General features: G+C 38.9%; 1 protein-coding gene across 1 annotated transcript; it reads left to right on the plus strand.

Moving 5' to 3' along the window:
* The first annotated feature begins 1,236 nt into the window (after positions 1-1,236).
* Positions 1,237-16,449, plus strand: ccar1 (cell division cycle and apoptosis regulator 1). Its single transcript, XM_058385349.1, has 26 exons — positions 1,237-1,303; positions 3,289-3,444; positions 3,680-3,855; positions 4,142-4,261; positions 5,578-5,610; positions 6,064-6,260; positions 6,360-6,486; positions 6,622-6,729; positions 8,222-8,414; positions 8,524-8,665; positions 8,943-9,098; positions 9,194-9,419; positions 9,549-9,662; positions 10,038-10,204; positions 10,949-11,159; positions 12,276-12,359; positions 12,438-12,626; positions 12,731-12,922; positions 13,117-13,350; positions 13,786-13,921; positions 14,004-14,092; positions 14,181-14,327; positions 14,485-14,608; positions 14,713-14,895; positions 15,778-15,983; positions 16,104-16,449. The coding sequence occupies exons 2-26, from the start codon at positions 3,333-3,335 to the stop codon at positions 16,158-16,160; spliced, it is 3,723 nt and encodes a 1,240-aa protein (XP_058241332.1). The 5' UTR covers positions 1,237-1,303; positions 3,289-3,332; the 3' UTR covers positions 16,161-16,449.
* The last annotated feature ends 6,860 nt before the right edge of the window (positions 16,450-23,309 follow it).

The following is a 23,309-nucleotide window of genomic DNA, read 5'->3' on the forward strand; positions in this document are numbered from 1 at the left end:
TTGTTCAAGAAAATAAATTTGTTCAAGAGGAACAAAAAGGCAAGTTTTGAAATGCGCTATAAAAATTAGTTACTGTTTTAGAAAGCATAGTCTCTAGTGTACAATCGTATCATATGAATATATATATATATATATATATATATATATATATATATATATATATATATATATATATATATATATATATAGTAAATATTAACCAAGGAATCAGGAAAATTAGATCCTCCATAGATAGTTATTGTGGGATTTTAAGCATTTAAGTGATAAGAGACCAGTACCATGCAAAAGGTTTCTCATCAACAGTATGTTAAAAGTAGAACCCTTTAAAAAAACTTTAATGGCTAAATGGTATTGGAAATTTATAATAGGTTGTTATCGATGATTGTCAATATGGTTGTAAGTTGTTTTCAAAGCAGTGCATATTCCAGTTAGAGTGCATGATGGAACCATTTTTAACCTAGGAAATATAGCATTTATAAAGTAGAAATATAACCTAAGAAATATAAAAAATGAATAAAACCCAAAGAATATAATATAATATAATATAATATAATATAATATAATATAATATAATATAATATAATATAATATAATATAATATAATATAATAAACATGCAACATTTTACATATTTTTTATAGCTTCCTTGCTGTGTGAGGTAATTCATCTTTGCTTTAAGAGATCTTTTTTTCTTCCTTTTTTTATTTTATATTGCTATAAACCATTTCATAAGCAATTAACAAAGTTGTGGTTCAGTATAAAGGATATTAATTCAGAAAATAACTCTGAATCACGAATGGTACATAGAAAAAAAAAGAAAGGTGTAATTATGGCATGGGAATGAACTCACTAAAGCACTTGCATTGCTTAATGTTAATATTTCTATTAAATACTCCATTTCTATCAGAAATTGTGCACGTCCAGATAGCACTTTTATGATTTATTGTTTGTGGATACAGAATATTGCTGTAAGAATGAGAAAGTTCATGTAACTTCCAGAGACTTGTTTTGGATTTAAATACCAAATAAAAATCTTTCCACTTGAAACAATATTGACTCAACTCGCACCAGAATACATCACAATAACAACAAAACAGGTGACCCAGGTTTTCACTGATATCTTCAGAAGAGCATGTATCATTCAGTATCACAAACATGCACATTACAACAGTGAAAACTTCTATACAAAATTTCTATACACAATTCAAGAGAACTTAGAACCGTTAGTGGCCTGACGTCACTTGAACGATGCGCATGCGCAGTCTCCATTCGCACCAGCGCTGTGTCTCCTTGCATTACCAGCGGTAAGCGTCTACGATAAATAACACTATGGGACATTTTATGAAATGTTTGTTAAGCTTGTGACACGCATCCTGTTGGACGGTAGACGTTATTTACTTTGTTAATTCGTGAAGGGTTCTTGTCGACTGAATGTCCAGTAATAGCCCCGAGCTAACCAAACATGCTAATCACTGGTCCTCAATTAAAGAGCAGCTTAACAAAGTGCCCCAGCGCGCGGCGTACTCGGAGCCCAGGGCTAACGTTAGCACAGTGAGCTAGCCTGCTGCAGGCGGTGCAGGGTTTGCTGACTTGACATTTCAAGTGTGAGTGGATAAAGAAGTTTGCTTCGTGGGAAAAAAAACCTTGTATAGTCTTGTTGTTCATGCTTGCGAAATGTCTCGTCTTTAATATAAAGCTGCTGTTGATTTTGCAGAAACGCATTAGCACATAGCCGGTATGTATATGGCTTGTCTATATGCTCTAGCGAGCTATCTAGTAGCCCATGTTAGCTAAGGAGCAGGGTAGCTAGCGAATGCTAATATCCGTGGCCTGTTTACATGGCTGTTGTTTATGGTGATATATACAGAATCAGTTCCCGACGCTGGGTTTTCTGCACCACAGGCAAACCTCCACTGTCGTTCACTTTGTGCCTTTAGCCGAGCTGATTATTTAGCTGATGTAGTTTAAATTCGCCCTTACAGCAGACATATGTTTACATTTTGTATCGAATACAGCTGTGCGACTGGGATAAGGCGCTAGCTCTGTGGCTAACAAGCTCGCTAGGCAGTTCGATATTGACACGAAGTGGATATCGCGATATTAAATTTCAGTAAGTTCAGGCTGACTGGTGTATCAGTGATGTGCCATGGTTAAATGTGAATCATTTTCAAACAAAAAAAAAAAGTTTTAATAATGGCAAGATTTACCCTAACATGCTCATATATTTTGATCTAACTCAAGATGGTCACACTAAAACACCGGTTATTGTATTCTTTTGCGATATTACTATTAAGACTAATATATAAAAAATGCTGATGATTTATAACATCAGATCTCAGCATGGTACCCTAAGGTAATCCCACATACACTATATCGGCAAAAGTTTTGGGACACCCCTCCAAATCATTGAATTAAGGGTTTGGGCTTGGCGCCTTAGTTCCAGTGTAAGGAACACTTAATGCTTCAGCATCCCAAGACATTTTGGACAATTTCATGATCCCATCTTTGTGGGAGCAGTTTGGGGATGACCCCTTCCTGTTCCAACATGACTGCACACCAGTGCACAAAGCAAGGTGCATAAAGTCATGGATGAGTGAGTTTGGTGTCACAGAGTCCTGACCTCAACCTGATAGAACACCTTTGGAATGGATTACAGTGGAGACTGCGAGCCAGACCTTGTCGTCCAGCATCAGTGCCTGACCTCACAAATGTGCTTCTAGTGGAATGGACAAAAATTCTGTTATAGCTGCAATGGATGGGTCAACGCCGTATTACATATTAGGTGTCCCAAAACTTTTGACAACACAATGTATTGATTGCCATGGCTTAATTGCTGTCATTCTCAAAGTGGGGTCCATGAGGCCTGGCCAGGAGTTTTATTTTTTTTTTAAATAAATATATTCCATTATCAAATTTGGTTTAATAAATATTGCCACCTTTTGATTTTTGTTTGATTTAAAAAAAAAAAAAATTAATTGTATTAGTAATAGTATTATTGGTTTAATCCAAGTTTCAGTCTATAAATAATGTCTGCCTAAATCTAATAACTATTTTACTAAAAATGTGTTTTGTGAGTCAAAATATTATTTTGCACATATTAATTATTAATAATTATTTACACATTAAATAATAAGACTGGTATGTAAATAGTTAGATTGCATTTACAAAATAAATGTATACTGAGATGGCCTGTGGCATTGCTTATGGCTATGGCGGTTCCTGGCTGCAAAACACTGAGAACTCCTGGTTTAAAGTATTGTTGGTTTAAGTGACATCACCATTTCCACAGGACATCATTTGCTGCTGGGGCGTCAGTATCGTAAGCCGTCCTCCATGGCTCAGTTCGGGGGACAGAAGAACCCTCCATGGGCGGCCCAGTTTGCGGCCACCGCGGTGTCTCAGCCTGGACATTCTGCACAGTCCATTGACTTGAACAGTTTACACTGTGAGTAATACAATAAGCTAAGTTTTTTGTTTTATTATTCCTGGTAATCTCCTTACATCCTCAGTAACCAGTTGTGAAGATTAAAGATTTAGTGTTTTGTATCCTTGTTTGTTCAGTGTTCACTGCAGGGTACTTTGGATTAGGTTTAGTCTGCTTTGTTCTGGATTCTGTTCTGTCAGAGTTTGGCTCTGGAAAATTGCATATAACTTCTTTTGTCCTGTCTGTCCTGCTACAGCTTTAGGTGTTCAGCAGCCGTCTCTTTTAGGTGCTTCCCCCTCTATGTACTCCCAGCAGTCTGCCTTGGCTGCAGCGTCTCTTAACACGCAGTCCGCTGCCAATTACCAGATTTCCCAGCAGACCGCGGCTCTCCAACAGCAGGCAGCCGCAGCTGCCGCAGCTGCACTACAGCAGGTGAGTTGGTGTGATGTTGCACAATACTCTGCTGTGTTCATGTGTTAAAGTGCTGGAAATCTGGCATGAATGCACTCACTCAGAAAGCACAATATTCACATTCCAACAGTACAGCATTTGCTTGCCAAGGATCATAAAGTTCTAATGTTGTTTTAAAGAGTTCATGCTGGTGGTCTGAATGTTGACGCTGTACTGGAATATGAGTGTTTTCTAGCTCAGCTCAACTCAACTCAATTCACAGCTGCAGTGAATAAACGCAAAGCTCTGCTGTGTGTTTTAATTTTAGTCTCAGATTAATTCAGCCCTGCAGCAGTACCAGCAGCAACAGCAGCAGCAGCAGCAGCCACCTCAAGCTCCCCCGCCACAGCCACCTCCTCAACAGACACTCTACAATGTCCCACATCAGGTACTCATGTTCATCCATTTTTGTAGCAGGTGTTAAAGCTTTTTGCCCCAAAAAACGTGATCAGCCTTTTATACTTTCATAGCATTAGAGTAATCTATAATCAGTAGAATATGCATTTCTTACAGGAAAATACATATAAAATGTAACGTGCATTGCTTAATTAAATAGCTCTGATTCTTTGCATTTTAGTATCTCAAAGTAATATCTCATTACTACATTGTTCGTTAAATTCACATCTAAATGCAGCACCTTTTTAATTTAAGGGTGCAGAAAACATCTATGAGATTCATGACACATAAAGTAATTAATTGAGTGAACCAGTGGCACAAACAGATGGCTTATCTGCTGTTCACAGTAAGGGTGAGAAAAAGATGCATAGCTTTTGCTTATAACCACTGTTGACACACTGTGGAGGTTGGTCTAATGATAAACAACAGACAGTCAGAAATTCTTACATTTTATTTAATGTTATGTATAGGAGCACATAGAAACGTGACTCTTAACTCGAGTTTAAAATGATTAGACTTTTAATATTTAGATCCTTTTGGCATTTTACAAAGGAAATGATTTGTGCCACCTGTAATGTGAATGCCTACCCTGTTTCCCATCATAGTAGTGGAAATATAAACAGACTATTCCTGATAATAAATGAGTCAGCCAAAAAAAGGCAAATACATTTGCCTGCCAGGATTTACAAGCAAATTAGCTCTCAACTTTAAACAAGCTTCATGGTAAAGCTACAGTGGACACTTTGTGATCTTGTAGAGGCTTTTAGATTTTGCACAGGATCTCTTGTCGCAGTTGTATGAATGACATGTGGTGCCCTTTTTAACATAGTTGGTACTTACACAGTCTTGGCTGCCGATGGATTTTTGGTGATTTGATTAAAATTCCGCTCCCTCAAATCTGGATGTGATGCACTGCTAGACATGTTTTAAATTATACTCTTTAACTAAAAAAAAACTAACATTTGTATTTATATGATTTAGCTCCTTATTAATTATTAAAAAACATCATTACAGGTGAGTTCAGGAACTGCTTAATGATGACAGCTTGTGCAGTAAACATGTTGGATGAGTCTTGGCAAGACTCAGGGTTGATTTCTCTCCTCATAGCTAGTTGGCAGCTTGTTGATTGGTTTGGTTTTTATTCAGGTGAAAATTGATGCTGCATTCTAACAGCATGTTCGGGCAAACCCTAGGCTGACTTGTTTCAAGCTTCATAAATAGTTTTTCTCTTGTTGCTTTGTAATTGTTCTGTAATTACTGCTGTTTTCATTCTTCTTCTCTCTTTTTTTTTTTTTTTGCTGTTGACAGCTTCCACAGCCTCAGCCTGCTCTGCTTTCACAGGTAAAGTTGATGATTATATGTTGCTCCATTAAACCGATTTGCATTCAACAAAATGTAATGATGTGAACTTGCCATGCTAGAGTTTAGGCCAAATCATACATACATTTATTACTGCAGTTAGTTCCTATTATTATTTTTTTTAATAGTTTACCTATTTTACGGGATTGTATAAACCACTTTTTGAATCAGTTTAGCCTAGGTCTCTGTAAACTTTTGGCCTCATTTTAAATATAATGTTAGAATATATTAAAATACGAAGTGTCGCCATTCCAGCCACATTTTATGTATGTGCTTCTATGTTGAACATTGTCAGGCAGCATTGTTATGAAATGCTTTCTATGGCATGTGGCCTACTTTTCTAATGAACCATGAACCTAATATGGTGCATGTTGGTATAAATGTATGATATATGTGGTTTTCTGACATTTAAGACATCTGGATTGTTTTCCCCAGCCCCCTGTTGCTTTGCCGACCAGTATGAGTTTGTCGAACCCACAGCAGACGGCACAGATCACAGTATCGTACCCGACCCCCCGGTCCAGCCATCAGCAGCAGACTCAGCCACAAAAACAGCGTGTATTCACTGGGGTTGTCAACAAGCTGCACGATACATTTGGGTTTGTGGATGAAGATGTCTTCTTCCAGCTTAGGTACGAATTAATGGTGCTACTGTGTTTTGGATGGCTTTTAAATAATGGATTTTTAAAAAAAATGCTGATTATGAACCCGGGTTTCTGTTGTGTTTCTAGTGCTGTGAAGGGAAAAACACCCCAAGTGGGTGACCGTGTTCTGGTGGAGGCCGTCTATAATCCCAACATGCCCTTCAAATGGAACGCCCAGCGCATACAGACTTTACCTCAGTTACCCAACCAAACGGTGAGCAAAAACATTTGCCAAACTGATCCTCCACCAAAAATTCAAATAACCAAGATAATTGGTTCTTTATTGCTTTCTATAGATGTCATTGCGGTGATGTTGATTACTGTGCTCTTAATCTCCATATTGCACCAGGCGGCCCAGCCCTTACCTCAGGTTTCCCCACAGCTGTCCAGCTTTTACTCTGACGCAGGAGTACAGCGCTACACTGACATACACACAGCGGTGGATTCAAGACCAAATGTAACCTTTGTCTTTTGAAGTGTTCCCTCTTATCATCGTTTTCTAATAGTGCATTCATGTCATGTTGTGAGTTTTCAGCTTGTAAAAGAAATTAATATCTTTTGTATAATTCCCAAACTCAATCTTCTCTAGTTACATTCAAACACAGTCATACAAACAACTTGCATGGGTAAGGGTAGTTTAGAGTATAAATGTCTGGAGTTTAACTGCTGGATAAGATTTGGGAATGTTACCTTCTCTGGTAGAAAAATGCTTTTGTGAGCTATTTACGGAAAATTGTGCTCTTCTCCACCATGCAGATTAATATGACTGCTGCTTAAGGCAAGTAAAACACATTCAGTAAAAATTCCGTTCATGTTTGTTGTACCAGGTAAAAGAACAAAACCTTATCCTATAACAAGAGGATTGATGGTGGATCGGATAGGATCCACTGAGACCCTGCCCAGGTTAAAAGTGATGACTGAAGACCAATAAACTGTTTTTACTAAGTGCTTGCTAGCATAGCATATCAAGAAAGCTTGCTAGCTACTGAATGCATTTATTTTGGTGTTGTGTGCATTGCCTGAGCTTCCAGGCAAATGAGTTGGAACAACCTTAAGAACAGTTCCATTGTTTAATTACCACAATACTTCCATGGCATGAATGAACTGAATATACTGCTTCTTTTTTTTCCATTGCACAGGAGCTAGTCACAGTTCTTTGCTGCCCTTCCTTTATTCTAAAAATGAGCTGTGGCTAAAATTTTACGGCTTCTGCTTTGGTTTACAGCTTTATGCTTGTTTGTTTTTATACCCTATTTGCTCACTACTTGTAGTTTGTCTTTAGCTAAACAGTCTTTGGAAATTAGGGCTTGGCGGAACACCCCCACCCCCACCCCAGATTTACTCCGTGTTCGTTTAATAGTAATAAAGTGCATGATAAATCAAGCATAGTCAAGATGATGTCTGTATTGTGCTGTGTAACTAACCAAGTACTTTGAAGTGTAATACTGAGGATGCCTCTGCACTTCTGCATAATTTTGCAGTCTCTCATGATCTCTTGCGGTCCCAGGAGAGAGTACTGATAATTTGCTAGGAATTTTAAGGTGTATTTTACCTCTGGGCCTGAATGATCTTTAATGACAGTCTTGGATTTCTGTATTTAGGCAGTGGCCGAAAGTGATAAATAATTGATTTGGTATTTGAACTACTTCCTTACTAATTCTTTCCTTGTCTCCTTTTCTTGGAGTTCTTTGTTTCTTCTTGTCACTGGGTTCTTTGTGTTTTAACAAACCTTTCCCTCAGGTCATAACCTTCATAATAGGTCACTCAGATTCATGTGATGGAAGTGAAACATTTTGTCTGTGGTAAATTGCAAAAAAAACAAACAAAAAAAACCCCACAATTCCAAGCACCTATATGTATGTGGCAAGCACCACTGCCAACAGGCTAGTCCCAAAGTGGCTGCTGTATTCCTCTGCCTTCTTTGAACTCTTGTGTACTACATGTTTCAGAGCCAGCCCCCTGCTCCGAACATGATGAAGCCAGGCCCTTCCATGATTCAGTCTCTACCTCCACCTACCACGTTCAGTGTGCCGGCACAGGGTCCCCCTCCCTCCCTGCTCCAAGCTCAGCTTTCAGCAGCTTCTCTTGCTCCGTTGCTCCAGAATCCTCCCCAACCTCTTCTTCCTCAGCCACCGCCAAAAGGTAGGGTAACATAAGCCAGTGTCCCAACAGGTTCTGAGCTCAGGCCAAACGAGAGATGGTATTACTACTCTGTGCTCTGTTTTAGCTGTTGCTTCTGTCTGTCTTGTAGATTCAGTCTTTTCAGGGGGGTTGCTTCAACCTCCAGTGCGGATGATGCCCCAGCCTCAGCCTGTGAGACGCATAGACCCCTCTCCTCGCTTTCCCAGCCGCAGCGATCGACCAGAACTCATTCTGAGGAAAGAAGACAGAAGGTCACTATTTGTTTTTTGTTTGTTTATTAATTACACTTTCTGTAGATCAGTCTTAATGTACATTTGCAATACGTTAATTGCAGCTATATGTCTTAACTGTAGAATTTGACATTATATATTTGTGTTGTGTATTGCTGAATAGCAGAGTGGAGGTTTTATGTCCAACTCTCAACATATCCTGTCTCTTTACTTGAACACTACCAAAGTAATATGCATGCCGGAGTTACAGTCCATGTGGAGTTTCTTTGTATGTAATTAAATAATTATTTGCATGCAGTCGGGAGAGAGACAGAGAGCGGAGGCGATCCAGAGAGCGTTCCCCAGCACGCAAGCGTTCAAGGGACCGTTCACCCCGAAGAGATCGTTCTCCTAGACGTCCACGCAGAGTTGTGCCACGATATACCGTACAGTTCTCCAAGTTCTCCTTGGATGGGTAAGACTTGTGCACATTGTTTACTATTACACAGCAAATTAACATGCATGTAAAATACATATATTACATTAAACGTGTGTGTGTTCACTCCACAGATATAATTGTGACATCATGGAGCTTCGACGAAGGTATCAGAGTCTTTACATCCCAAGTGACTTCTTTGATGCTGTATTCACCTGGGTGGATGCCTTCCCCTTATCACGACCATTTACTTTTGGGAACTACTGTAACTTCCACATCATGCATAAAGAAGTAGACTCTTTAGTGAAGAACACAGCTGTACTGGACCCTCCTGATGCCAATCATACCTACAGTGCTAAGGTGTGAAGACGCATTCACTGTTTTATCTTTTTTTTTTTTTTTGGCATTTTTCTTGCGTGTAAGGTTTTTTTTTGTGTATTCTTGTATGTGAATGCTACCTAATAAAAATGGCTTGTGGTTTCGGTTTAGGTGATGCTGCTTGCAAACCCAAGTCTGGATGAACTATATCACAAATCTTGTGCCTTGGCTGATGATCCTCAAGAACTGAGGGACTCTTTCCAGCACCCAGCCCGCCTCATAAAGGTAAAGCCAGATTATAGTTGTCACACATCCTAATTCACACCAAACTACAGCCAACTTAGTTTGTGGTAGTTAGTAGCCTACTTCTGGGTGTCATTATTCAGCAGAGGTTCATGTATTGTTTCATTAAGGCTATTCAGCTAGTTATTCAATAACCAACGGATTGCTTGTCGTTTTTTTTCTGCCTCTCTAAATGCTGAATGTCAAGTGTCTTATCCTGTTTTTCAAACAATGAAGCTGGGTGTCGTTACCTTTTAATGGGAGCTGGGTTTAACTGATGCCTTTGTCTAGTTTAAGTGCAGAATGCTTTAATACCTCTTTAGCCCTCTATTGGGTAAAGCATATGATTTTTTTTTTTGTTAACTTGTTTCTTCTCAGTTCTTGGTTGGGATGAGGGGCAAAGATGAGGCCATGGCGATTGGTGGCCACTGGTCTCCATCCCTGGATGGAGCCGACCCAGAGAACGATCCCTCAGTCCTTATAAAAACAGCAATACGTTGTTGTAAGGCTCTGACAGGCATTGATCTGAGTTTGTGTACCCAGTGGTAAGTACAGCTCTTTTCCAAAGTTGTTCTAATTTGTCTCGTTTTTTCTGTGTGCATTTGTCAGTACTAGTCCTGAGCAATGCTAAAAACACCAACTAAAAACATCAGCAGTCTGTGACTCACTGCATGGTTTTGACAAAGCTCTGACATGTCAGGGGCTTATTTGTTTACTTAACTGTAATTTATTTTTTTTGCTCTTTTTATCTTTACTTTGCAATGTCCTTTTTGCTAATGTGTGTAACAGTCATGCCTCTATGTGGTTGAATGCACTTAATCTGTTGCTAGAAAAGCAGAGCCAGAAGAGGAGTCGCCACCATTACATTCTGTTTTATGACATTTGACATGTTAAATATCTTATATATTTAACTTGCTTTCACTGTGTCTTTGAATTTGTCTTCCTCTCACAACTTTGTGGTTTATAAGCTATCCCTCACAAGCATCCAGTTCAGACTCTCAGTTTCTAAGGGGAGGGGTCTGGCAGGAGGGCAGGCGAAAAATGTCAGATTTGTTGTCCGTTTTTGTTTATTCTGTCTGTCAATTTTCCCAATACATGGCTGCTGTTCATCGTGAGATCCTACTGTGGAGAGCTGCAGACTTATTTTCATGTCCTATTCTGGGGTCATTTACCACAAAGTGGGGCAGTGGGTTTGGAGCTGTGTGTGTGTGTATGGAAGTGTATTGGGGTTAGGCCTTGTGATGTCTGACAGAATGTTTCTTTCCAATGCACTTCTTCCTTTGCGACAGGTATCGTTTTGCAGAGATTCGCTATCACCGCCCTGAGGAGACTCACAAAGGGCGGACAGTTCCCGCACATGTGGAGACAGTGGTTTTATTTCTCCCGGATGTTTGGCATTGTCTTCCTACCCGCTCAGAGTGGGAAGGACTGTCCCGCGGACTCAAGGAGCAGCTGGCAGAGAAACTCTTGGCTGAACGGAAGGAGGCTGATGGAGAACAGGCACTGAATGCTAATCCTTCTCTTCTCATTTCCGCTTCTCACAGGCACAGGAATAGACAGACAAAACACTCAAATACACAAAAACAAACACAGGCATCATACAAAAGCCCCTTTTTTTACTGTCCCTGTGTGTCCATCCTTTTTCCTCAACCCCATCCCCTCCTGCTTCCTCTACTTGCTCTCCCAGCACTGCCCTTGCCACCACACCCCACCCCACCCAGCCTGCAGTCACACACAGCGGAACAGATTAGGACATACTTTAATGAGACTGCTTCCACTGGTAAAACAGATTCTAGCTCTGCCTGATCATACATTTTAATGAGAAACGTAGCAGATTTTCGTGTAGGGTAAATATAAATTATACTTAAATTCCACAGATTTCTTATGAGAGTTGCCCCTAGATTCATTTGCAGATTGCTGACATTATGAAATGGCATGCTGGAATCTGGAGAACCAGTTGTTGTAAAATGTGTGTGTTTTTAGAATGTTTTCTGTTATAATTAATTTTATATTTCAAATCAATATCTGATGAATTCTGAAAATTCCTTAGGTTTTATTTCTTGTCTGTCCTTATTTTGAGTTTGATTTTTATTTTTTGCTATATTCTCTGATTGGACTGTACCTAGACTTGTGGACTTGATTTCTCCAGGGAGGTTGGTTGAACCAAGGACAGTCCTCTATGACTAAATGTTAAAAATGAGAGAAAAGAGATATAAAAAAAAATATAAGTTGCAAATTATAGTTATAGGGAATCCTTACACACACTGAGTTGGAGACCATCTGAGTGCATCTGTCACATTTCTTGGACCCACTGTCATTGATTATCTTTTTGTATTCCACAGAACTGGCATTGATTGGCCGATGGGTGGGGTTTGGATCGGTTCTAAAAACTAGAGAGCTCCCATGTATACTAGAAGTTGACACGTTTGGTTTGGGGTTTTTTTGTTTGTTGGTTCGTTTGTTTTTTGTGTTCAAAATCGAGACCTCAGTTGGAGGAGAAAATGAGAGACTGTTTTGACCTTGCTTCTTGCACGGATCAACTTTTTTATTTCAAAAATGAAAACCAATTCAGATTTACTGTTTAACTTTTTGTTCATCTGTTTTTCTCTGGTCTAGGAGGAAGAGGACAAAGATGAAGATGATTCAAAAGAGGTTACTACCCCCACTCACTGGTCTAAACTCGATCCGAAGTCTATGAAGGTAAAATGTTGGCTAATCATTTTGGCCTTATTGCTTACTGAGCAGTTGCTTCATCTGTGCACATGTACTTGTAATTAGGTGAACGATCTACGTAAGGAATTGGAAAACCGTTCTCTGAGCTCTAAAGGACTAAAGTCCCAGCTGATAGCACGGCTCACGAAGCAGCTGAAAGTGGAGGAGCAAGTGGAGGAGTCTAAAGAGCCTGAGAAAGCTGAGCCTACCAGTGTGGAGGAAGAAGAGCCCTGCAGAACGGAGGAAGATCGTGAGGTGAACGATCACTTAAACTGATTTTTACTCATGTTGACTCGATTGAAAAGTCAATTGAATCTGTGTGTTTGAGGTTAGTAAGATGAATTTTATGTGCATTACAGGAAGAGGAACGTAAGCGACAAGAGGAGTTGGAGCGTCAGCGTAGAGAAAGACGTTATGTTCTTCCAGATGAACCCACAATCATTGTTCACCCAAACTGGGCAGCCAAGAACGGCAAATTTGACTGCAGCATCATGTCTCTGAGTGTGCTGTTGGACTACAGGCTGGAGGATAATAAAGAGCACTCCTTTGAGGTTAGTACACCTACTCCACTTTTTAACAGCTTCATCATCATTTATTATATATTGAACATTTAAATTGATAAAGATTGCTTGCAAGAGCAATTCATCGTTATGTAACACATCTCACTATGTGCATATTTAGTAAAATGTAGCTGGTCATATTCACTGTCATCTTATTCATGCATTTTTTTTGCACTTCTGTATAGGTCTCATTGTTTGCTGAACTTTTCAATGAAATGCTTCAGCGAGATTTTGGCCACAGGATCTACAAAGCTCTTATTGCCCTCCCAAATAAGGATGAGAAAAAAGAAAAGAAAGAGAAGTCAAGGAAAGATGCAGATAGGAAAGAGGTTGACAGGAGGGATATAAAGAAGGAAAAGGAGGACGAGAATGCTGAGCCAGTCTCAAAAAGATCAAGAGATGATGAGGATAAGAGGAGGGTGAGTGGATGTTACATGCTTCCCTGTGTCCTCACACGCACTTCAGCTCAAAATCAGTAATAAAACGAGTGCACGCAAATTTGACAGTTCATTGAGTTGAGTGATGTATTTGTGTACAAGAGGCATCATATAGTGCTGACCAGCAAACTAAAACAGGCTAAACATGCACTTTGGTAGTTTACTTTCATATATATTAAATAATCTAAATGGTGCTTTATTTAAATTTGTCTTTAGTTAAAATCTGACCTAGTCATGTTCTAAAATAAATAAAAACCTAGCTGTAAATAGAGTTCAAACAACTACCTGCTGGTGAGATTGGGAAGTGGTTAAAGTTTCTGACCAATAAACACTGCAACCAAATAGCTATCCAATAAGCACACTGGTCTTGTCGATTGTATGACTAAATCAGAGCCACCCTTTCCACATGTTTAATAGGATGAAGACAAGGAGAGGACGTTGAAGAAAGAAGAATCCAAAGATGATGATGATAATGAAGATGAAAGCAGCAATAACAATGCTGATGAGTATGATCCGATGGAGGCTGAGGACGCTGATGAATATGACGATGAAGGTATAACTTGTATACTTTATAAGAAATTAATTTCTTTAATATTGTACAAACGAATTAGCTAAACATCGGTCATAATTCACAGACAAAGATGACGACGATTCCAACGGGAGGGATAGGAGGGATGACCGCCGCGATGACAGAAAATCAAGGGATAGATCATCTAAAGATAAGGTGAGCTGGTTGTGGTTTATGTAATTCTTCATGAGCATTTGTTTTACACACCTCCAAATCTGTGATTAAATGCCTCTTCTGTCTGTAGGATGACAAAAAGAAGCAGATGGTCACATATGACAAAGATCTCCTGATGGCTTTTGTGTACTTTGACCAAAGCCACTGTGGCTACTTACTGGAGAAAGATCTGGAGGAAATTATGTACACATTGGGTTTGCATCTCTCAAGAGCTCAGGTATTATAGATTTAAAGGAATTGTTTTAAAGCAGTAGTTTTTATAACACTATGTAATTTATATTTGATAGCTAATAGAACACATGTCATTGTCTTAACTATTTATAAGGGAGTGTTTGATTATGTGGTAGTGCTAACAGAATTTTTTTTTTTTGTAGGTGAAGAAACTGTTGAGCAAGCCGTTAGTAAAGGAGTGCTGCTACTACAGAAAGCTAACGGACCGAGCCAAAGATGAACCCAGCCCAGTCGTGACTGCTGACTCTCAACTCGAAAACTCCTTGGGTAAGTAACAATACGACTTGGACAGTAAAACAGCATTACTGAAAATTTATCCATTTAAAAGTTATCATTGGTGATTAACCGTGTTTTGCTGATATGGCTTACAGGGAACAGACCTCTGCTGCCCAGTCAGAAGACAAAACGTGAGACAGAGGACAGTGACTCAGGCAGCCTTATCGTTTATAATGGAGCTATGGTAGATGTGGGCAGCATGCTACAGAAACTGGACAAGAGTGAGAAAGCCAGAGAGGAGATTGAACAGAAACTCATTCAGCAGGACAGTAAAATGGGTAAAGTATACAGTCTCTGTCACGTTAGAATGATATCACAAGAAAGGGGGGTTCATTTGCACAAGGTCAAGGTTAAATGTTTAAATTAGTTGTCATTAATAGCAAAGGTATATTGTTAATGTATTTGTGGCCTACAGGTTAGATTAGACTTGTTGGTGGCAGATGCATCCCCACTGATTCTGTTGGCTGCTTGTTTAAGCTTACTTTCTCTGACTAGCATTACTGGCTTAATGCTGTTCAAGTTTAATTGCATTCTTAATGGTCAGTTCACCACTGTTTTGGTATTGTTGTTGGTTGCCCTTTGCCCAATGACAATATTTTGTCAAACGAGCAAGGATTTCTTTTATTTTTTTATATTTTAATAATATAAATATAGTTGAGCTGTTTCTTCAAGCATTATTTGCTATTATAGTAATTGTCCTTGTATTCATTAATTCAATCTTTTACTTACTTGCATTATAGGGCCAAAAGTATGTGCACCATTACAGTCTTGTTGAATTTCCCATTCCAAAACCATTGGCAAAAACGTTGGTCCACTCTTTGTTGCTGTCTACTCTTACAGAAAATCTTTTGGATGTGGGGATTTGCTCATTCACTTCATTCATGATGTCTGTTGAGGCTGCCTGTGTTCCAGTACATCCTAACGTTTTTTCAACGGGGTTGAAGCATACAAAAACATTCTAGAAAATTGTATGCTTATAAATTTATAGCCACAGTGTGTAGAACGCCCACATATGATGCTCAGGTCTCCACAAAATGAAGCCCATATAGTGTACTTAATTACTGTATTAATTAAATTTTATCAGCCCAAACCAAAATAAATGTTGCTGTGTGTAGCCGTCATGTTAAGTATCGTCTCTGAAGCCGTGTTTTGTATTGCAGAGGAAGACGCCAAACACATATCAGAAATGGAGTCAACTAACCGCAGTCTGATGAGAGACCTGGAGCAGGTGAAATCCAGCCTGAAAGATACAGAAAAGAACCTCAGAGCATGTGAACAGCAGAAGAGCAGCTACCGGGAGCAGCTTCGTAGGACTCTGCTAAGCCTTAGCACAGTAATGAAGGACCTGCAGAGCATCGTACCTAATGTATGTATAAACTCAGACTCGCTCTCATAATTGTGATTTTATTTATTTATTTATTTTTTAAAAAATATATCTGTGATTTTCACTGTATATAAATGTTTAAACATTGTCTGTCTAACACAGGATGAACATCCTGAAGATGGTGACCAGAAAACTCGGACTAATGGCTCAGATGACTGAACTACCTTTTGTGTGTGCGTCTCTGACCTGTTAACATGTTTAAACCTGTAAATAAGCACTGAGCTCAATTAATTGGAAGTTGTTGGGTTTTTTGTACAAATTTTAAAGACAGAGGAGGTCATGCTAGTTTAGTTTTCTCCACATCAGTTTTTTTTTTCTGACTTTATACATAATTTATGTTGTTTAATTCAGTAAAAGGCTTATCAAGTTCATTTGTGATATTTAATTCTTGTTCTAATATGATGAGTGTCATTGATTTCAGAATTCTAGTAAAACTTTTTTTTCCCCAGTTGCCAGTAATCTTCTGTCCATGTTCTATCGATATGCTTGGAGGTATGAGTGATTTATCTAAAATTTAATTAGCAATAATGTTATTTATGTGTACAAAGTATGTAGAACAGGAGACAAGGGTTAATTCACGTTAGAACCTGGGTAGGATTGTGTCTTGGATGCCAATCCAGGCTCAGGGTAGTTATGTTTTTGTTTTGCTGATGCCACAGATCACTTCTTTTGTGTAATATCTTTGCCAACACGTTGCTAACTTGCTGCTATCTTGTATGTTGGTACGATCTATGCTGATGCATGCATACTTGCTTAATCCTGACACGTCAGAGTGTTATCTGTGATTTTTTATTGTTTTGGTATCCTACGAGGATGATTCTGTGTGCATGGGTTTTTTTAAGTTGTTTTTTTTCGGGGGGTCATTTAAAAAGGTTAATTCTGGCACAAAAGCTCAGCTGTGTTTTTGATATAGTGGTTATTGTATAATACTCTGCATTGTGTAGTACTCTGCAGAATATTCCAGAATTGTAGTTTGTGTGAATGTGAAAAATGTTTTCCCATATTATTTTTGCTCTGGTCAGTCATCTTCTGTTGAAAACGGGTGGGTCATAGGGAATGGAAAAGAGCCAAACTTAGTAACAATGAGCCCGAAGCAACCAAGTGCATATTATTTTTCTAATTCAGATGTACTATTATGGTTGTTCTGTGTAAAAAAAAAAAAAAAAAAAAAAAAAAAAATCAAAAATAAAATGGTTCATTTTAACATTTAATTTTGTTTCCTAGTCCTGGTGGCTAAATGATGGGACGTTTCTGAAACTCAGCCATGTCCTCTAGATGGCAATATGTGGCAAAGTAAGAGCTTCGGAATTTGAAGTCAGTTAGTAGTAAAGACGCTAGTGTCTCTTCCTGCACAGTGGTGTGTTGTTTACTTCCAGGAACACCATAATATGTGGGTGTCATTTGGGTTATATAAAAAAAAATTCTCCAACACATGCTAGATACATTTTCTAAGCATGGGGTTGATTGTCGGCAAATAAATTGGGGCATTCATTATTCGGCCATGTAGATAATCCAGAAACCTGGGGTGTATGCTAATTCCTAACATCAGATACGAAAGCTTCATTGTTCTCTCTAAATAAGGATTCTGTATTGACATTCATGAGCGTCTTTTGTTAACTACATTCCCCCAAGACTGCAATGTGTGTCAGACAGAGGAAGCTGGGTTTTTTTTTTGACTGCTTATTTGTGGTACATTCCAGAGCCTTGAACTGACTTCATGGGAACAAAGGAGAAGAATTAGCAACATTTTTTTACTAGTTTGTGTGCATGTTTATTCTTGTGTACACTACTATGGTGAATGTTTCCCTTTTCTTATCCAGAAAGTTGCTGCCATATTAATGACTCAAGATTCTGTCTTTGCTTCCTTCAGTGAATTGGAAGAACACCATACTCATTTCCCTGTGCATGGATATTATGTTGGTCTAAATCACTGCAGGAAACAGATGCAGTCCATGGCATGTTGCATTTAGTTAAGATGAGATATTCCCACTAAAAAAAATCACTCAACCAGGTCCTGCTGTTATGAAATGCCGGACATATCTGACCAGATATCTGACATGTGCTGTACGTCAGTTCCCACAGAGACTGTCCTTGACTAAAGAACTAATATGAAACTAGAGAACTGCATTACCTGACTTGATGTCAAACACATTTTTGTTATGGAAATCATTATGGGATATCAGTACTGCTCCAGTGATCTAGGCCACATTATTACACTGCAGTACAGCTGGAGCAGAGGTAGGCGGAGTGTTGTGAAATCGGAGCGTGTGCAGGTAAGCACACACTCTCTCGGAGACAGAGGGCTTTTGTGCCTCCACCTTCTCTCAATCTCTCAGGACTGGATAACAGTTGCACATTAAAGTGCCACTGCACAATTGACTCATTTAACACAGGCTTGGTGCTTTATCCCCTGCTTTCTTTTTCTGACTCGGGAGCTTGGGTGTCTGTTGAGCTAGCTTTAGGGGGAAAAAGATTAGATTGCTGTGCCTCCTTGATGACACAGATGATTCGTTAAACAGGGAAGCTTAGCAGATTTACAATGTGGCTTTCTAAAAGTTAGTAACTGGTATCACTAACATGCCAAACATAATTACACTATTCAAAGGTTATATAATTTGACATGCCCTTACTTACCAGTCGTGTTTTCTCAAGGAAATTTGCCTGTAAGCACTGCTTTAAATGCCTTCTTTGAATTTTTGCATTTCTTTTGTTTCTTTAAAGCTATTGTGTGATTTCAGCTGTAGAAGTAAACATGGCTCTTTTGTCTACAGCTCGACCCTTTAACCACTGATCTGTTTCAGACCTACGTCTGCCTCGGACACCTTTCCTTCCACCCCCTTTTGTTCACAAATTGCCTTGCTTTCTTAACTCAGGCACCTCACCGTATTCTGAAATAATAACCCTAGGGTTAGGGTTCAACAAAACTGAGCAGTCATCCTCAAAAACACTTAAATGGCCTATCTTTATGGCTTTTCTTAACATGTTGAGCTAATTCATGTGTTTATATTATAGATAGCATTACATTTAGCTATTAAGCATGGAAACTCCACAGGAGCAGACAAGCTAAAGTGTAAGGATTTTGAATCAGGAAAATTAGTGAAAATACGTATTCAAGAAATCTAAAGAACAAAATGCACACATACACTGAGCAACATTTTCCAGTGGATTCCTCACTACCTTTGTTGCCTCTGACTCTATTGCAAAATACGAAATAAATTAAACTGGGATTGTGGATTATTGCATTTTCCTTTTTAACTGGCTGATTGTAGTTACTTACCTTCTGTAAATCTAACTGCTGCCATTTTACACAGGACAACAATTATCATTTGTCATCAGTAAAACTACATTTTATTATTATGGGTGCCAAATATATTTTTTGTACATACAAGATGGATAATGACTGCAATGTTTACAAACTATAGAAACAGTAGCAAGCCAGGCCAGCATGCAGGAATAATGGTTGTTCAGCTAGCTGGTTAAATTCCATGCTATTAACTCTTCATTAATAGTATTACCTAATATAAGACAGGAATTTGCACTGTATGATTTGTACCATCATATTTTAGATTTCATATAAATTATCAAATATCATAGACTTAAAAAAAGGGAAAATGGGAAATGCACAGTCTGAATGGGAATGATGTCTGTGAAAACCACTAACTTATGTAATGTTTGTTACTTTTAGGTCAGTGATACATGAGAGGAGCCATTGATGGGTGTCTTTACATTTCTTATCGCTAGCTCAGGCCCCTGTGGTGTCTGAGGGTTCCTTATGTGCTGCTCTGCTACTGCTCAGCAGCCCCAAGACCGATGAAAGTAGTGTGGTTGTTGAGGAAATTATCCTGTTTCCTGGCTCTGAGGCCAGGGAATACAGGGTTACAGTGTGAGAAACCTGTGCAGTTGTTTTTGCTTGCCCCCTGGGCATCTCGCACTGGGAGCACCACGCCTCTGTGCCGTCTTACAAGACTTTCCCCTGCAAGCTTTTCATAATCAACCGTGTTGCCTGCAGGCCTGGAATCTACCGGACCTGCAGTTAGCCACGAAAGAAAGATTGAGCTATTGATTGGAAAGCTTGTTATATCAGTGTTATGTGACTTTAGATTATTCTTAGTAAGCTAGAGTCATTAGGGGGCAGACTAACTATTACTGTATGTTAAATAAAGCTTTCAATATGGCATTGCAAAACAGGAGGAATAAAAATCCTTCATTCGGAAGCATGATGTATTGAAATAAAATGGCCAACAATGAGAACAAATGCAGGCTATACAATATCCGAGAACTGTTAGCTATTGTCCTGTTTAACTTGAGTAAAAGAGGTCATCTTACTGCCAACTCTAACACCCAAAAATACACTAGTCTTACTGCAAAACATATATTATATATATAACAAAGGCTTGGTATTTCATTTTGTGTGTGAGGACCTCTAAAAATAAATAAAATCCTTGGTACTTCAAAAAAAAAAATGTAATAGATTTAATCTACTGGCACTTTTTTTTATCCTCTCCTTTATTGTGACTGAGCTTCACTATATACTGACCCGAAACACTCCAGCTGAGGCATTTCCTGCATGGTTTAAGTTACCCTGGTGCAGGGTCACTGGAATCAGCAGGAGATATTTTAAAAATGCCTGCATTTTTACTAACCACCGGATGATGTTTGATGTTGCTTTAAATATATTTTATAATCTACTTGCACATTACTATATATAATAGACCCTGGTTATGGCATCAAAAGTTGACACATAGTCTGAAACCCTTAAAAAAAAGACTGTTACGTTCAATCCTTCACACCTTCTCTCTGATCATTTGTGCTTTACAGCTATTTTAAAATGTAATACCAGACTATTTGGCAGTGATATGAAAGCAAACTTTAAATTTCACAGCTGCATTTTTCTCAATGACTTGCCTAGCTGTGGGTCCTGTTGTCCTCCCCCTTCTTGTTGTATTCATAGTGTTATTCCTGAAGTGCTATAACATACACTTAACCTGCCGTCATATACTTGTCTCACCTTGCTGCAAACAGCGGTATTGTCAGCGGGCTCATTGGATACTTTTCGTTCTTTTGTGTGGCCGTATGCAAAGGTGCTTTACGGGCAGGGAGTCCACAGAGAGCTGAAGAGCATTGACATGTTCACCACATACATATTTTCATATTTTGCTCTCGTTGGATTATCAACACTCTGTTAACAACATCAGTCAGTAACACTCAGAGTCCATTTGTTAATCATGTATTGTGTGTTTCTAAAAAACTGAGGTTTTTAAAAACCATGGCTTACTTTTATTTTCCATTGTGTTCATTCATATTCCCAGTAATGGGACACTGTTTGTTTGTGTAACTGTGGTGATTGCAGTTCAAGTAAATGGCCAGTAAAAGTAAAATGCTAATAATTATTTATTCCTTACATCAAATAAGGTAAAGAAATATATAAGTAACTATGAATGCATATAAGTAAATGTGCTGACTTGATTGTCTTAATAAAATCCTTATTACTTTCCAAGACCCCTGTATATTTAAGTTTATTATTGAGTGTTCTTTTGGAAAAAGGAGACAGCCAGTTAAAAAATGACTTCCATTATGAACACGCTGCCACATGCCCATTTATTATTAGACCACATCAATTGGTAGCACATTGATTTTTCCCCCCTGAAGTTTATTGGCACTTGAGCCTTCTAGTAGCCCCTTACATCAGTGCACACCATAAAGATTTAACAAGGAGTGGTGAAAAGTGGCTTTGATCCAGTTTACAACCCAGTGCTTACACATGCAACCATCATAAAGCTGTAATGAGAGAGAGAGAGAGAGAGAGAGAGAGAGAGAGAGACTTTGCCTTCAGAAAGCAAATTCATTGTCGTGCAAATGCTACATTCAATGATTCAGAAATCTTTCTTTCGGATTTCACTACTGAAATTGGACTACAGAGAAATAGATGTGAAGTAGATGTGCTAATTTGAGACTGGAGCTGTACAGATAAAATCCACGGGTCCATTAACTTTAAGGTTCACACAGACTGCAGTTAAGAACAAACACTGTGGACATCAAGGCTTTGAATACAAGACGAGTGCATTGTCTGAGGTCTTTTCTGAAATGGGTGCAGCCCATTGCACCTTTCTCCAAAAGGCTTTTTTTTAAATGGGAAGATGTAATGTATACTTTATACAGAGGAACTGCAATATCCTATTCCACTAATGGGCCCATTTTCAATGGCAGACATATACAGGAGACCCTGTTTGGGTTTCAATATGCAGCTACTCCTTTGATTTCAGGGAGCTGATGTATGAGGTGTCTCATTAACCACAGCCCGTAAAAACACAAATCAAACCCTGGACTTATTTTCTGAGGTATAACTTACAAGATGGCTACGATACCCAAAACAAGATGCAATTTACAGGTAGCCAGCCTTCAGAACAGAATTTGTTGTACAATTTATCATTAGTGTAAAATGTAATGCTGCATTACATAACATTTCCTCACCATGGGTTTCCACAGTTTCTACAGTTTCATTCAACCTCCTAAAACCATGCCACTGGTTAACACTGGGCACAAAACCGGGAATACACCCTAGATGGGACACCAGCCCACATGCACACACATTCACACCTAGTGTTGCCAATCCAGCTACTGGCTGGTTTTTGGGAGGAACTCGGAGATTCTGGAAGAACCCATGTTCAGAAATTCCACACTGACCCAACCTTGGGTTTAAATCGGGGTTCCTGAAGCGATGAGATGGCAGAACTACCCACTGCACCATCTATAGTTAGAATGGCTACTCTAAATTGCCCCATATGCATTAATAAATGCTCTTCAGTGAAGTTATGTCTCATTTAAGGTGTATTCCAGTCTCACCCTCAATGGTCCTGACAGGCTTTGGCTCCTGTTTAATCACAATATGTTCCTTGATTTGAATAAACCATCATAATTTCGCTAACAAACAAGGCAAAGACAAACCATATTGCCTCAGAAACGTCCAATACAACATGCACTTTGGATTAAAATGAATTTTGAGACAACATATCTCTACATGTGCACCTGCTGTGCTCTATCAAAAATAATCAATGAAGACTGACTTTATACAAATCCATATACTTCAAGTATTTCTACATACACTCTATTGTCAAAAGTTTTGGGACACCCCTCCAAATCATTGAATTCAGGTGGTGTTTTGCAGGGGTTGGACTTGGCTCATCCATGTCTTTATGGACCTTGCTTTGTGCACTGGTGTGCAGTCATGCTGGAACAGGGCGGGGTCATCCCCAAACTGTTCCCACAAAGTTGGGAGCAAAAAATTGTCCAAAATATCTTGGTATGAAG

The sequence above is a fragment of the Hemibagrus wyckioides genome, linkage group LG03 (genome assembly GCF_019097595.1).
Source record: "Hemibagrus wyckioides isolate EC202008001 linkage group LG03, SWU_Hwy_1.0, whole genome shotgun sequence".
NCBI lineage: Eukaryota > Metazoa > Chordata > Actinopteri > Siluriformes > Bagridae > Hemibagrus > Hemibagrus wyckioides.